At 47.9% G+C, this 15546-nt stretch overlaps 1 protein-coding gene across 1 annotated transcript; it reads left to right on the top strand.

Annotated features, from left to right (window-relative positions):
• The first annotated feature begins 9955 nt into the window (after positions 1–9955).
• Positions 9956–14407, top strand: LOC147232715 (cytochrome c oxidase subunit FA4). The gene is made up of 4 exons (XM_086149734.1): positions 9956–10147; positions 11103–11188; positions 12587–12650; positions 14181–14407. Exons 1-4 carry the CDS (start codon positions 10106–10108, stop codon positions 14235–14237), a joined length of 249 nt encoding a protein of 82 aa, XP_086005860.1. The 5' UTR covers positions 9956–10105; the 3' UTR covers positions 14238–14407.
• The last annotated feature ends 1139 nt before the right edge of the window (positions 14408–15546 follow it).

Genomic DNA, 15546 nt, shown 5'->3' with positions numbered 1-15546 from the left:
TACTGACAAACACTGTGAGGATTGATGGGTCTGCTGCTGCACAGAAGGATCCTCAGCTGGCCTGGTGTCCCTGAAGATCGGCTGTGTGTGTGCATGTGTGGGTGTGTGTGTGTACCGACCTGCCTTGAAATGTGCATGTGTGTGTGCGTGCTCGTCTCCCTGCCCCAGTAAATAATTCAGCAAGGAGAGTTTGTACAAGGAGAACTAAAAAAAAAAAAAAAGAAAGAAAAGTACACGTTGGTCTAAGCCAGATATCAACTCTTTTTTTTTTTTTTTTTTTTTCCCTCTTCCAGGAGAAGTGTGACACAAACAGATACAAACCGATCTCTCGCACACACACAGAAACACACACACACACACACACACACACACACATTGAGCTGCAGTGGCAGCCCGGGCCTCATTAGCCATGAGAAGGACAGGGAGCTGCCATCGCCTCTCCATCCCCTGCGTGTCCCCCATGGCTAGGAACAAATTGGTGACAGGCCTCCCAGGCTCTCTGCCGGGGCTACCTGCGATGCAGCAGAGGCCTGTCAGACACACACACACACACACACAAACACACACGTGCATCTACCAATGCGAATGCACATGAGGCAAAGCCACGTCGATATTTTATTTTTTGTTCAAGTCTGAAACAGCGTCAGCGCTTAGTAGAGTTCATAATGGCGCTGCGTTCAGGACACCTGAAGGCCTGCATAACGTAATGTGTGTGTGTGTGTGTGTGTGTGTGTGTGTGTGGTTGCAAAGTGCTGACGCATGCAGTGATATCAGATCACGTCAGAGCGGCACCACCTCTCGCAAACACACACACACACTCCCACACACGCTGTCACTATTTCCCGGTTGCTTTTTACATTAATTCCTCTTATTTCTACTCGTTTATTTCACACCTGCTCTCTCTCTCACACACACATGCACACACACTTCCTGCTCAATTAAACACGTCTAGACGCCGGGGCCTCACAGGTTCGCAGATACCATGCGAATCTTTCTCGTCGGGAAGTCGGGCTAACACGCGCGCACACACACACACTCACATCTCTTGCAACCTGCATCGTCGGCCACTCCTCCACCTTCCTCCTCTTCCTCCTCCACCCTCCTCCTCCCCCACATGTCTGTGAGTTAAGTATAGCAGATGCACTCGAAGGCGGCATCATCCCGGAGCACCTGTCAGCTGTCTGCCTTCATCACGGCTCCTCGGCTGCCACGGGGGCGGCGGGAAAGCAAACCTGCAGACAGTTACTACGATCAACAGCTGCATCTTATTATTCTAAACGCCGCTGCCAGTCACTTTCCACCAGTGAGGCTGCCGTCTACTCCTTTTTTTTTTCTTTTTATTATTTCTTTTCTCCCTCTCTTGTTCAAAAAAAAAAAACCCATCCTCCTCGGGATGCGGAATTTGATAGCGTATGTCTTCCCCGTGGCAGAGAAGGTGTGAGTTGTCAACATGTTCCCAGCAAGGGGTGGATTTTTATTCATTTCTTATTTTGGAATTGGAAACTCATCGGAAGAAGGTGGAGGGCAGGGGTCGGTCTGAGCCCGACAGGCGTCACACAACCAAACGAGCCGAAAAAGCACGCGAACGGAAACAAACGCGTGTTTTTACCGGCAAGGAAACCTCAAGTTGAGGCAGCCTTCCGCCTCGAGCGGCTCGTTTATGCTCAACGTTGAATCTCTGGGTTCATTTCCTGCGTAATCCTCTATTTTCTCATGGGCGTCGTAGGTTCGTAACCCAATTGAGCTGTGCTGTTGGAAGCCATTGGGGGCGGTGTTGCGCGGCTCGCTCAGGTGCGATCACCAAAAGAAACAGAAGAAAACACGCTGTCGGTCCAGCTGGCTAGAGGACTTCTCCACCCGCATGTTGTTACAAATAACATGATTAAATAAAAACATCAGGAATGTTTTGGTTGGTAAGACTGTTCCTACGGCTGCAGTATTTTGGGCTTTTCTATATAATTGGAATACAATATGGTGGATTAGTATTAAATTCAATCTGAACAATAACATCAAGGAAATGTCTTACAAAATTACACATAAACATAGATCCAGCTAAAAATTCATGAGGAAGATATAAAACTGATGACTCCTGTGATTTCTGTGGTATACATGATGAGTCGATGAATTGATGAATTATTATTACTTGTATAGAAATATGCCAGCCAAATTTCACATTTATAAAAGGAAAGCAAACCGAACTTAAAGGTCTTTCTACAGGAAAATGGATCAATACAGCACCAATATAAATTGAGTTCATAACCCAAAGACAGTAGGGACTAACTGTATTTTTGAAAAATTTGTTTAATATTTGCTTGTATGTGTATATGTGCATAGAAAGTATTTTAGTTATACTTTTCATATGGCACTCTGATTGTTGTAAATTTTTGCGTTCCCCCTGGCTTAACAGATTTATTATATATATATATATATATGTATATATATATATATATATATGTTAATATAAAAAAAAAAATTCTCCACCCACACGTCATACACTATTACCAGCTCCTCCACTGCTGCCATCTTTGTTATTGCTCTGCAGCGCCCTCTAGTGGCCACTCTGCTCAATTCTGATGTAAAGCAGGCATGGGAAGTTCGTGGGATGTGACACATCTGCTTAGACGCTGCAATAGATCAAGCCACGGCCACCCGGGATCCCTGATGACTGGAGAAGAGATGAGGTTTCCATCACGCAAGGGCCACGAGTGAGGACGGGATGCATGATGGGATGTCACTCTGCAGGGTAAGTCTAAGGCTGCAGAAGTAAGTGGCTTGGCTAACGCTAACTGTAAGCTCTGTAATTGATTTTTCCTTGGGTGGTGACATCTGGCTGAGGTGCTGGAGCTGCAAAGTGCAGGTGGGCCTCGGTCCCCCAAGGCCAGAGAGCTGTTCCTGGACCTCCAGGACTTGTCAAACTCTGAGGGGGTGCGGGAGGGGCGTTGATTACTGAGCTGCCGTTACCGATGGAAGGCGGTGTTCTCCTGCATAATGAATTTTTCTCAGCGGCCCCTCCCCTCCGCCGAAACCGTTCCTCCTTAAATTATCCCCCCCGCATCTCGGACTGTCCGCTCGGCGGAGGGCGGCCATGGATCAAACCATTAACGGGAAAACGGGGCCGGGGTGACGACTGGAGGGCGACGGGCTCGACGGACCCGTCACCCCTCCCGCCCCGCCCAGCACCCACCCCAAACCCTTCGCACTCCTAATGGAAAGCAAACAGACAGACGATTTCTTTCAATTAGCCCCCGCTGGCCGGCCCAATAAATTTCAGTTTGCTCGGTGAGACGTGAGGCCCTGTTGCATGTCCTGCTGAAAATGAAGACTAATGGGGTCTCGCGCTGCTGCTGAGCGCCTGATTTGGTGCCGCGATACCACCGAGCCCCCCCGTCTCCACCCCCCCTTAGCTGACCGGGCACAAGCCTGATGTTTAATACATTGATTCGCGTCCCCCGATTCATTAGGTGTCCTCCAGTCGTCGCCCCGACCCTTCGCTGGGGGGCTGCGACCAATGTAACAATCGGGAATTGTGACAACATCGCCGCAGTCTAGAAGCGATTTATCAGTGGTCAGTAAGTAAAGAAGAAAGCGATCTAGAAGCGATCTATAGTCGGTCTAGATGTGGTCCATAAGGGGTGTAGAAGTGATCTAGAGGTGGCCTAAGGGGATGTCGGAGAGATCCAGAAGTCAACCAGGAGCGATGTCGAGTTGATCTTGAAGTGGTCCAGACGTTCTCTATAGGGGATGTAGATGCGATGTAGAATTAATTTTGAAGTGTTATAGACGCAATATAGAATTGATCTGGAAGTGATCCAGGGGTGATCTATAGGCGGTCAAGAAGTTTCAAGAAGTGGATGTAGAAGTGATCTAGTGTTGATGTTGAGCTTATCTGGACGTTGTCTATGAGTGATCCAGGGGTGATCTAGAAGTAGTGGAGAGGGGATCTGAAGTGACCTAGATTTTACGTAGACTTGATCTGAAAGCAAGACACAATTGACCGGAAGGGATCCAGAAGTGATTTAAAGGTGTCTACAGGGCATGTCGGAGAGATCCAGGAGTCAACCAGAAGCGATGTCCAATCGATGTGGAAGTGGTCCAGAAGTGATGTATGGGTGGTCGGGAACTGCTACTATAAGGTATGTAGACGCAATCCAGAATTAAAGTAGAAGTGATCTAGATGTGATATTGAATTGATCTGAAAGTATTCCGGGGTGATCTATTTGCAGTCCAGAAGTGTCCTGTAGGGGATGGACAAATGATCTAGAGGTGATCAAGGTGTGGTCTAGAAGTGAGGTAAAGCAATATAGAATTGATCTGGAAGGGAACCAGCGGTGATCGAGAAGCTGTCTATAGGGGATGTGGTGATCTAGAGCTAATGTCTATCAGTGATTTAGAAGTAATCTAGAAGAAGTGAAGAAGTGACATGAAGTGATCTAGAATTGATCTAGAAAGGATCCAGAAGTGCTTGTCCAGAGGTGGTCCCTAGGGGATGTAGAAATGATCTAGAAGTGGTCTATATGTGCTCTAGAAGCGATGCAGCAGCCATCGTAAGTAGATGTGACATAGACGTGATCTCGAGGAGTTCACAGACCGACTGAAATACAGATTAACGTCTCGGTTTTGAAATGACGGAGTCTTAAAACGTCGCAAGCACTGAAAACCTTGGTTCTTCAAGTTCTTTGTCCTCTTGCCTGAGCTCTTCCTCCAACAGTCCAAAAACATTCATCGGGTTCATTGAAGACCAATGTTTCCTCTAATTTTTCATATGTCTGGGCATTCAGACAACCTCGCTGAGCACACCGAGCACCACTGTGAGCGATATTAGATGTGCACGCTGTGGCCACACACCTGTATCACACCTGGGATCATAGCTTCCATTTAGTCCATATTTTTCCATCACAAAACTCGCTTACTACTTTAGCTTCGCTGCATGTTTTTCAGAGCAGACCTTTCTCACTCGAAAAAGAGAAAATCTCACCCAGTTTCCCCGCTTGTTCTTCTATTTGCACATACTCCGACAGCCAACTTAAAAGAACCGCATTTCTTTTTCACTTCGGTTTGGTGAGTGGACGTATCACATTCACTGCTGCTTGTTTTGCCATGATAAGGGGTTAACATTAGCGTCACTTAACTCCACCACATTGTTAATATTGTTATATAGCGTGTATGGGCACAGCACGTGCGCAAGTACTGTCAATGCCGTGATTGGCTGCGTAGCGTAATAGCATCGTATCGTATGATTGGCTGGATACCTGGCACTCACTGAGTTGCAAGGCAAAATGGTACAGAAAAAATGTTTTATATCTAATTCATTTGCAGTGCGCTCATTGCGCTGGATAGGTTTTCTTGTGCACTCAGAGTGTGCGAGTTTTGAATACCCTAAATTTGGATGGATGGTCAGATTCGCCGTGCTCTGTGATTGACAGGTGACCCTTCCAGGTTAAGCCCCGCCTCCCGTCCCAGTGTCAATAGATGAAATGAATGGACGAAGATGAACTTCTTGAGGGTTTCAGTCTGGAGTCGTTCAAGTTCAGGTCAGGAAGAATGAGTGGGTTGCACACACACACACTCACACACACACCCTATTAAACAAAAATTTCCCATTTATTGTCGGAGAAAACAAAACAAATATTACAAAAACGCCGATAGAAAGGATGGAGATGGATATTTGCCTTCATGTGCTGATGCGTGTCTGCTTCCCCCGTGGGGGTGGGCGGGTGGGGGGGCATCGATTTCACTACTCCAGACTCAATCAGAGAGAATTATGGCCGCTGATAGAAGCGTGTCGTACCTGAGGTGAAAATAGGGGGAGTTGGTGGGGGATCCGGGGCAAAGAGGAAGGAGAGAAGGAAAAGGGGGAGGAGAGAAGGGAGGGATGGCAAGAGGAAGAGAGAGAGAGAGCGACTGCCCTGCAGCCGGTGCAGATAAACGGCATCAAAGTGCAGCGTTTATTGAAAAACCATTTTCTGTGAGCTTCGGGGGGGGTGACAGGAAAAGGGGGGTGGGGTTGTTACACATTAATAACACGGCGGCTTCTCTTCCTCTTCTTTACTCCCTTCTTTCCTCCCTCCATCCGACCCCCACAATCAGATCTCACGTCTCCCCGCCGGCGTTCCACGCCAACTTCGGGCTGACGAACGCGCCATCACGGAGAGGAAGAAGAAGAGAAAGAGGAGGAGGATTTTCTCCCGTCGCATAAAACCTTTTAATAAACCCCAGAAAGTAATCCTTCGTAATGACTTCATTAAACGGCGCCGTCGCACCTGGAGATAATTCCATTATGATTGTGGCAATAAAATGGCGGCGGGCCGCGGACGGAAGGGTGGAAGTGGAGGAGGCCATTACTCCGACGTGATGCCCTCCTCCTCTTCTTCCTCCTCCTCCTCCGCCCGTGTTATGATTCCGGGGCTATTTGGCAGGATTTATGCCGCTCCGCTCGGATCCGTAGCGCCGGCGGAGAGTTTCCCCAGCGGGCGCGTTGAGAGTGTGAGTGTGTGTGCGTGTGTGCGGGAAAGCAAATTGTTTCCGGGGCGCCTTATATCACGGCCTTTTTCTCCAGATTAGAGGGGTGAGACGGGAGGGGGCGGTTCCCCCCGCCGCTCCACGGCCCCCCCCGGCCTTCGTCCTCCGAAGATAGCGACCCGTCACTTCCGGGTTCTCTGGGTCGGCACGGGGGCTTCTCCTCGACCTCAACGCTTCCTCACACCCGCGTGGACTCAGCGGGAGTGTTATGACACATTTATTACACTCTTATTACAACCTTTGAATGTAGTACAAACGCTCGCTCACAATGCCTTTTCAAATGTCAAGTTTCAATGTCGATGTTGAATTGCTAAATCGAGGCATGTGTGTGTGTGTGTGGGGGGGGCACGTTTGGATATGATTGGATCGTTAGCAGATGATGACTGAACCAAGAAGGAGAAAGGAGTGATTGTCCGTTCACCCTGGATGGGGAGCCCATCTCGCCACCCGTCAGCGAGGGCAGGTCGAGCTCCGGCTGCTTGGGGGAAATCCATTTCTTCAGGTGAGATGTTCTGTTTGAATGGGAATGTGTAGTAAACGTGTCACAAACATGTAATAAATGTGTAATAATGTGTAATAACAGTTTTAGAATGAATCTGTGAAACCGAAAAAGGGGATTCTCCCTGCAGAAAGTATTGTCGTGATGGTGTGTGCGTGTGTTTTCGTCATCGGTGTCACAGCCCCGGCATCGAAGCACTCGCAAGAGTTGCAACCCTGCAGGAAAGACGGCGCCCGGCGACGGCGTGATAAAACTCGAGGCCCTGCCGGGATCCCCGTCTTGTTTCTTTTCACACTTGTCCGCGGGGTGGGTGTTCTGGGGGGCTGGAAACAGATTGCGTTGTGTTTTTCACGGCGCCATCATGGCGTGGCTATTAGCGTGAGCGCCGTCTGTTCGAAAAATGGCGCGCTCCCTCCTCCTCCTGCTGCTCAGAGGAGCCGCGAGGATCGGCGGCCGCCACCCTCGCGCACGCAGGACTAACAAGAGGACAAACTATGTTTTTTGTTTTTCTGTGTAGACCCTGGCAAGTTGGCATGGAAACCTGCCAGTGCGTGAGGGCAACACGGAAAGTGGCATCATAAGAAAATGGGAATTAGCAAGAATGTCAGAACAAGCAGGAATGGACTACAGTAATGGAGGACAGAGCAGATGGGGCCATGTTTGTTTTCCTTCCAAACCGTGCCCCCCCATGATGCGCTCAGGTTTGCGATCCCACGAGTTTCAACGTCGGTAACCACGGCGACAGTTGGGTCGTCTGTCTTAACAGGTGGGCGGGTGGCGTCGCTGCCGAGGGAACGGCGCCGTCACACATCTCGGATGCTATGTTATAAACGTCTTCCGCCGGGACATTTCCTCATTCCTACCACCATATCGCGGCGAGCCCCCTCCCTTTCCCATATTCTCCTGCACACACTCAGCGGCGTCTAAAACCCTGTGTGTTATTTATTACGCCGACATAAAGGTGCGCATTACCCCCCCCCCCCCCCACATCCCTCTTGGAATATCACCGGCGATGCATGTGGTTATCGGGGAAATAAACGGTGGGAAATGCAATCCGCGATGGTCGTTGGACGGCGCCGGGTTTTTACATTCGTAACGATACCCTCACTTACAGTTCCCGCCGCCTGCCGCGATGCTGTCATCCATCTCGGCGGTGTCGCGCTCTGCAGAGACGAAGCACATAACTCCGGCGAAAAAGCGTATAAAATGTCAGAGCGGTGTTCTTCTTGACCATCCATGGTCATCTTATTGAGTAAGGTTATTAAGTTTTATTTACCGGTGTTGATTAGTTGCGTTCAATGCTAAAAAGGGAGAGACGGAGGACGATTTGAAGCGTTTCCTGCATTTAAGAGACGTTTTAAATGAGGACTTTTTGCATAAAATCCATTCAATAACTTAATGTAGCAACACAGAGTTTAAAGTAAGCTAATCTCTTCATGCTCTAATCATGGAGCCTTTAACATTAAGTTACGCTAGTCCTGCAAAAGCTATTTTTTTTCCCCCCATTCCACTTTGGAAACCTTTTGCAAGATCCCCAGAAATTTATTTTCACCCTTTTCCGGTATCAAACTGACACCAGCAAGGTCTCAATTACGTATTATCAGGCTAATGCTAACGCTAACAGCCATATGTGTGTTGGTGTGTGTGTGTGTGTGTGTGTGTGTGTGTGTGTGTGTGTGTGAGAATTAGTTTACGGTGTCGCGACTGCAGACGGCCACCTCACATCTGGCCATATCATTCCTTGCCGTTATGATAGCGACATCGCCGTGACCTTGACCTTTGACCTCCAGGTCTCTCGATCATCCCGATTGACCCGCTTTGCTCTTCCGGTCAGGCCAGCTCTTCAACAAACTTCACGTCGCTGTATTCCAACCTCGAACTAACAAGCAATCAAGTGTTGGCGGCGAGAGGAATTCATCCACTTTGTCGGGTTGTCGCTTCGAAAAGGCCGGGCTCAGTTTGGATAAGGCCCCCCGGGGGCGGCGGGGGCTCCTGTCGCCCTGGCAACGCGCCGCCGGGAAACGAAAAAACTAGTTGAAAATTTATAGTGGCCGGTGAGAACGCGCATGGTCGAATTGGGATGTGTGCGACCTCATTTCGGTCGTGAGCTTCGTCGGGCGTGTGTGTTTGCGTGTGCGTGACTGCGCGTGAATTGTCCCTCAATACACAAGTACTGTTTCTTGCCGCCTGTAGGGGGCGCTGTCTCACAAACAAGATGTAGCCAAAAAAAATTATCATATTTATCATAAAATATTTTTGCATGTTTTCCTGTTCTCGCTATCGGTGATGCTGGCAAACATGGCAATATGACTCATGAAGTGTAATAACTTAATTATTACACATGTATAAGCAGAGACGCATTTATTTGCACTTCACCCCATGTGTAAAACCGGATTCACGTTGAGGTGGAGGTTTTAAAAAAAAATAGCAACCGTCGGATCGAGACCACTTAACTGTGATAAATGGCGAGCACAGGACGAGCAGGTCCCCCCTGCTGAGGAATAGTAACGACCGGCGCTGCTGTTTTCCCTGCCATTTGCATTTCCGCGTGAATCACATCAGGACATAAAGCACCATTAAGGAAGCCCAACGGTCGCCGCCGACAAATCAGTGGCAATTATAGGGGTCGGGGTAAAGGCCTCGGCTTGGGGGGGTTAATAGCCACACGCGGGTGGCCGGGATGCTCCAAAGAGATGGTTATTCATAGACAAAAAAAACTGTGCTGCTCCTTTCTATGTGTGTGTGTGTGTGTGTGTGTTGCGTCAGCGGCTCTTTCTCGTTGCGTAACATTTTAGGGCAGCGAGTTCCCCCGCTGAGCCCCCGCTGTTTTCAACAGATGTGATCATGCGGATTATGATGGGTGCCCTCCCCCCCCCTCCCCCCCGCCGCCCCCCCCGTGTACCCTCGTCCAATGGGAAGGGGGGACGGCTGCGATTGGCGTCAGGTTAGACGGCGCAATCCGGCAATCTGCGCGTTAGCATAGCGACGACTCCATCTTTGCACCTGCAGACTGTAGTCTTTGTTTATTCAAATACCGATAATAATAATTTCTTTTTTGTCGTTTGTTGGCTTTTTCTTTCCCCGAAGATGATCCGGACCGTTATTCAGCACGCCAAGAAGCACCCGGGGGTAGGTGACGTCGTTCTCGTGCACCTCCGGGTTAATTTGCGTAATCGTCGAAAGGCCCCCGGCCGCAGCGGCGACTCGTTTCCTGACACAATTGATTAAATTTTATTATATTTATTGTTCTTCTAATGAGACCGGACAGGGAATACTGGCGTCCCCCGACGCACAGGCTTAGGATTTGTGTGTCTGGTCGCTCGTTATAATCCGGGATTACTATTGTTCCAGATATTAGACCGTACCCAAATGTCCAAATTCCCCCCCGTCGACCAGCTGTTCCCACCCGATGGTTTGAACCGCATGCCATTACTTTATTCAAGCCGTGTGCTGATTGGCTTCCATTAGCAACATCATACACACACACACACACACACACACACACGCACACACACATAGACGATCTCGGTTGGCAAATGACTCCGTGCCTGCGCCGTGCACGTGACCTGACCCGACCCACGCTGCCTGTGCGCTCGAGCAGTTTTGCTCATGACGGCCGCCTGCGGAGGAGACGAAGGCTCTTTCTGGCCTGGACCTCTACACTCTGCCTTTTCATTGGCTGAGACAGGTGGAGGGGGCGGGGCTTAATTGCTAGAGAGGAAGTAAACAATGCAGTTGTGTTGTCGTCTGTTTTTTTTTTTTTTCGCAGCCAGTTTTAGGAACGGGATTGTGATCGGGAGGGTGAGCTAACACACATACACACACACAAAGAAACACACACACACACAGATGCTCCTGGCCGTCCCCAGTCATGGGGAAGGCTGACAGAGCTGCCTGGTACTCTGCTCAGAAGAGGAGGAGAAAGAGGAAGAGGAGGAGGAGGAAGAGGAGTTGTAGTTCAACAGGATTTTGTTTGAAAATATGTATTGCTTTACTTGAATATGGATTTTTATCTTCGTGTCTAAGAGGTCTCCTCTTCTCCCCTCCTTTCTTTTCCTTTCCTTTCCTCTCCTCCTCCCTCCAGCTGATCCCCCAGTTCTTCTTCACGACTCTGGGGGCGACAGGTGCCGTCCTCTACCTGCTCCGTCTTGCTCGAGGGCCTCACGTCACGTAAGTCCATCTCTTTATCATCATCTTCCTCCTCCTTCTCTTCCTCTTCTGGCCTTTGTAATAATCCTCCATATTGTTTCTTTCATTTTCCCTCTGTGTGTGACTTTGCTGATATTTAAAATCACCCTGGCTGGTGAGGTGACCCCCCTCCTTCACACACACGCACACACACACACACACACACACACACACACACACAGATACATACACACACACCCTCCCAGGCCGCTACCTTCATTTCCACCTCCAACAGCTGCACTGTTTATTTTCTAACAGTCACCTTGCAATTGTTTTTAAAATAACATTAATTTAAAATACATTTAATTAAGTAGCAATTCATCCCGGCGTTTTATGAATCAAAACCGTCTGGTGCCTGAGTGTAAAGTGAATTTACTCAAAGGTAAATACTCAGCATCACATTACATTACAGTCATTTAGCAGACACTTTTATCCAAAGAGACTTACAAAAATTGCAATTCAATAACCAAATATCCAAAGGACCAGTAGTCGTTACTCAGAAGTCACCACTCTGCCAAATAACCATCTGAAAACCAGATACACACATTCATTTCTTCAGTTTTTTTTTTTTTTGGGTGGGGGGGGGGGGGGCTAAGTGTGACTGTCACTTGGCGACTGTTATCTGTGTTTATATAGGAGCAACTCTAATGTGGACGGTTCCAGTGTCTTGCTCAAGGACCTGTAAGGGACCCGCAAAATAAATTATGGGTGGTGAGAAGGTCCATGCTTGGATTCCCACAGTCTCCATGTTCTGCCTGTTTCTGCGTGGGGTTCCTCAGGGTTCTGGAGACATGAGAATGGCAGGATGATTGATTTGATGTCTTTACATGACGTGTGGATGACAGGGTGAATGTTGGATGTCTAGATGTGATCGATCCAGGGTGAATGAATGAATGAATAAATGAATGAGTGAATGAAATAGAGTAAACAGAAATTGAGTTGATTGCGTTGTGGGGGATGGAGGGAAGGAGGGATGGGGATGGAGGGGTGGAGAGATGGAGAGATGGAGGGGTGGAGGGGGTCAGCCATGAAGCCTGACCTCATCCCCGGCTGGTGATGAGTCCTCTCTCGGAGATGATGTTTGTGGAGGTGGATGAGGGGGAGGGTGGAGGTGTGCGTGTGCACGAGCGTGCATGAGCGTGCATGAGCGTGCACGAGCATGCGTGAGCGTGCACGGGCTCTGAAAAATCCAGATGCCTGACGATCCAAGTTCACCTCATCTCATAATCCCCTCTCTTTGTGCCCAAATTCTCTCCATCCAGCATCAACATCATAATCCCCAGTAATCCTTTGCTTCTCTCCCCCCCCCCCCCGCTCCACCGTTTCCCCTGACGACGCCCCCCGTTTCCCCTGACGACGCCCCCTGTTCCCCCGCCTCAGGTTCTGGGACAGGAAGAAGAACCCGGAGCCGTGGAACGATCTGGACCCCAGCTACCAGTACAAGGTGAGGAGACGCTCGGTTACCTTCGTCACGTCTTCGCTCCTCGGAGGGAACATCGGCACCTCGACGGCGTAAAATTGGATAATTGGCGTAATTGTTATATTATAGTCAATTTCTCGGCTCATTTCACAAATATATTAATAAATATATATGTTTTTTTTTGGGAGATGCTGAGAAAGAGACAGGAGGCAGAGATGAAGATGTTTCTCTGGGAAAGTGAGGAGCACAGAGTCCATCAGAGGGAAAGCAACTGGTAGATGTTCTGGAGAGAAAAGGTGGAAGTTGGTTCGTGTGAAAGGAGAGAGGCTGATGGAGGCACGTGACTGGCCGATGTTAAGATGGAGGGGCATGATTGGCTGATGGTGAGATAGAGGTACATAATTGACTTTTGGTCAGATGGAGGGACGTGATTGGCTGGTGTTTAGATGGAGGGTTGTAATTGGTTGTTTGTTAGATGGAGAAAGATGATTGGCTGGTGGTTGGCTAGAAGAAGAGGCTTGGCTGGTGTTTTGAAGTAAGCATGTGATTGGCTATGGGTCTTTTCGTGGCGCTTGATTGGCGGTTGGTTAGATCAAGGAAGATGATTGGCTCTGGCTTAGAATGAGGCACATGACTGGTTGTGAGTTAGATAGAGGCAGGTGTGTAGGAATGAATGAATGTATGTATCATAAAAATAATATGAAAATTAATATCAATATGAATTAATAGGTTTTGTATGGATTTGTTTGTGTAGATAGAGGCAGGTGATTGGCTGTGGCAACCCCTGAAGTTAGTATCCCAGCGCAAAATAATTCAACCATCCTTTTCCGCTGACACGTGGTGCTGTTAGCTACCTCACTCTCACATGCACACACACACAAACACACACAAGCCACGCCTGCAACCCAGTTACGCACCGTTTACAGCGCACGTCACGAAAACCATCACATCGCAAGCGTCACCAGATCGACGTGCCCCCCCCCAGCGCTCCCCCCTTGCAAGGGGAACAAAGCGTCTCGGGAAAACAAATGAATGCAGATGGCTTTTTAGCGGCCGGTAATTTGCCGCGTCTCCTCGACGAGGTCACGACCCCCAGGCGGGCTAATGAATATATCAGACTCACTGGCACGCGGTAGAGTGAAGGGAGGGGGGGGGGGGGGCGAAAAGGAGAAGCAACAAGCAGATGATGGCTCCCCCGAGGGGGGGCGATTTTAAAGAACGAAGAGGGGAGGGGGTTGGTCGAGGGAGGGGGGGGTTTGAGAGTGAAAGTCGCGAAAGAGACGAAAGGTCAGGACACGGCATGTTTAATTCCCTGCATCCAGACAAAGGTCTCACATCGAAATTCCAACAAAGTCGGAATGAAGGCGTGTGCGTGTGTGTGTGAGTGTGTATGGGGGGGTGATCATTACATGTATGTTTTTTCAGTTGCAGGGTAGAACACGCACGGCTATGAAACAAATGGGTGTCCTCCTCCACCTTCTCATCCTTCTTTCCCTCTGGTTTCGCTAATTTAAGCAAAGCAGATTCAAATGTATTCCCTCTGCACCTCCACAGTTTGTGGCCGTCAACACAGACTACAAGAGTCTGAAGAAGCAGGGCCCCGACTTCTGAAGGTCCTCCGGGGGGCGCCGGCGCCACCACCGCTGCCTGCTGTCACCACAGCGACCAGAGCGCGTCTCACCTCGCCCCCCCGCAACCCCGCGGTCAAAAATGTATAAGACAAAGACAGGACAGGATCACGTTACCGTGCCCTTCATGAATAAAACCTGCACATACTCCTATTTTTGCAGTATTTATTTCAAAGTCTGCATTTTTATTTTTGTTCCTCAGACAAGTGCCTACAACCCGCTGGGATATTTATAAATGGATAAAGGCTGGGGGTTCTATAGCGTAACAACAGAAGTGAGCATAAAGGCTAACCTGGGAGTAACAGAGGTATTAGTGCATCAGCACGCCAGGCGAGAGACGGGGTTTAACCTGGACGGGTCAGCTGCCGATCAAAGATTCGGCTTAGCTGACAATCAAAAAGAGACATCCAACCATTCATGCTCATTCACACATTTGTATGTGTGAATCATGCAATCAGAAGTAAATACTTATACACTATATATATGTATATGTTCATATGCATTTATACACATATTTACAATGTATCCATTATTTCTCTATTTTAAAATTATCCTATTTTCTTCATCCATCATTTATGTATGTATGTATGTATGTATATGTGAGTATGTATGTATGTATGTATGTGTGTGTGTGTGTGTGCGTATGTCTGTATGTGCATATATGTAATTATGTGTAAATGTATGAATGTATATGTGTATTTAGGTTTATGTGTGTGTAAAAAAATGTGAATAAATGTGTGTGGGAATGAATGAATTGATGTATCATGAGAATAATATGAAAATGACTATCAATATGAATTAATTGGTTTTGTATGGATTTGTGTATGTATGTAGGTGTGTATGCATGTATGTAAGTGTATATATGCAAATTTATGTATGTATGTATTTGTGTACATATGTGTTTATGTGTGTATATGCGTATGTATGTATGTATGTATGTGTATATATGCTAATGTATGTATGAATGTATGTTTGTATGTATGTATGAATTTGTATACATATGCGTTTATGCATGTATGTGTGATTGTGTATATATGTGTATGTATTTGGGTGTGTATGTATGTGTGTTGTATATGTGTATCTATGTTTATGTGTATGTATTTTTGTAGGTGTGTATATATGTATGAAGATATATATGAAAGTGTGTGTATGTGTATGAATGTATGTATTTTTGTATGTGTGTATGTCTGTATGTGTATGTATGTAATGTTTAATGTGTACGTATGTGCGTATGTACGTATATGTATGAATTAATTCATTTATGTATGTATGTATGCATGTGTGAGTGTATT

The sequence above is a fragment of the Fistularia commersonii genome, chromosome 7, assembly GCF_037954325.1.
Source record: "Fistularia commersonii isolate RoL2024-O1a breed Wild chromosome 7, RoL_Fcom_v1.0, whole genome shotgun sequence".
NCBI lineage: Eukaryota > Metazoa > Chordata > Actinopteri > Syngnathiformes > Fistulariidae > Fistularia > Fistularia commersonii.
This window is presented reverse-complemented; position numbering and strand designations above follow the sequence as displayed.

Excerpts from the sequence above, each read along its gene's own strand:
- LOC147232715 (XM_086149734.1), top strand. The coding sequence starts at position 10,106 with ATGATCCGGACCGTTATTCAGCACGCCAAGAAGCACCCGGGG. Across the intron at positions 10,148-11,102 it reads ACGCCAAGAAGCACCCGGGG|CTGATCCCCCAGTTCTTCTT; the intron begins GTAGGTGACGTC and ends TCCTCCCTCCAG. Across the intron at positions 11,189-12,586 it reads GCTCGAGGGCCTCACGTCAC|GTTCTGGGACAGGAAGAAGA; the intron begins GTAAGTCCATCT and ends CCCCCGCCTCAG.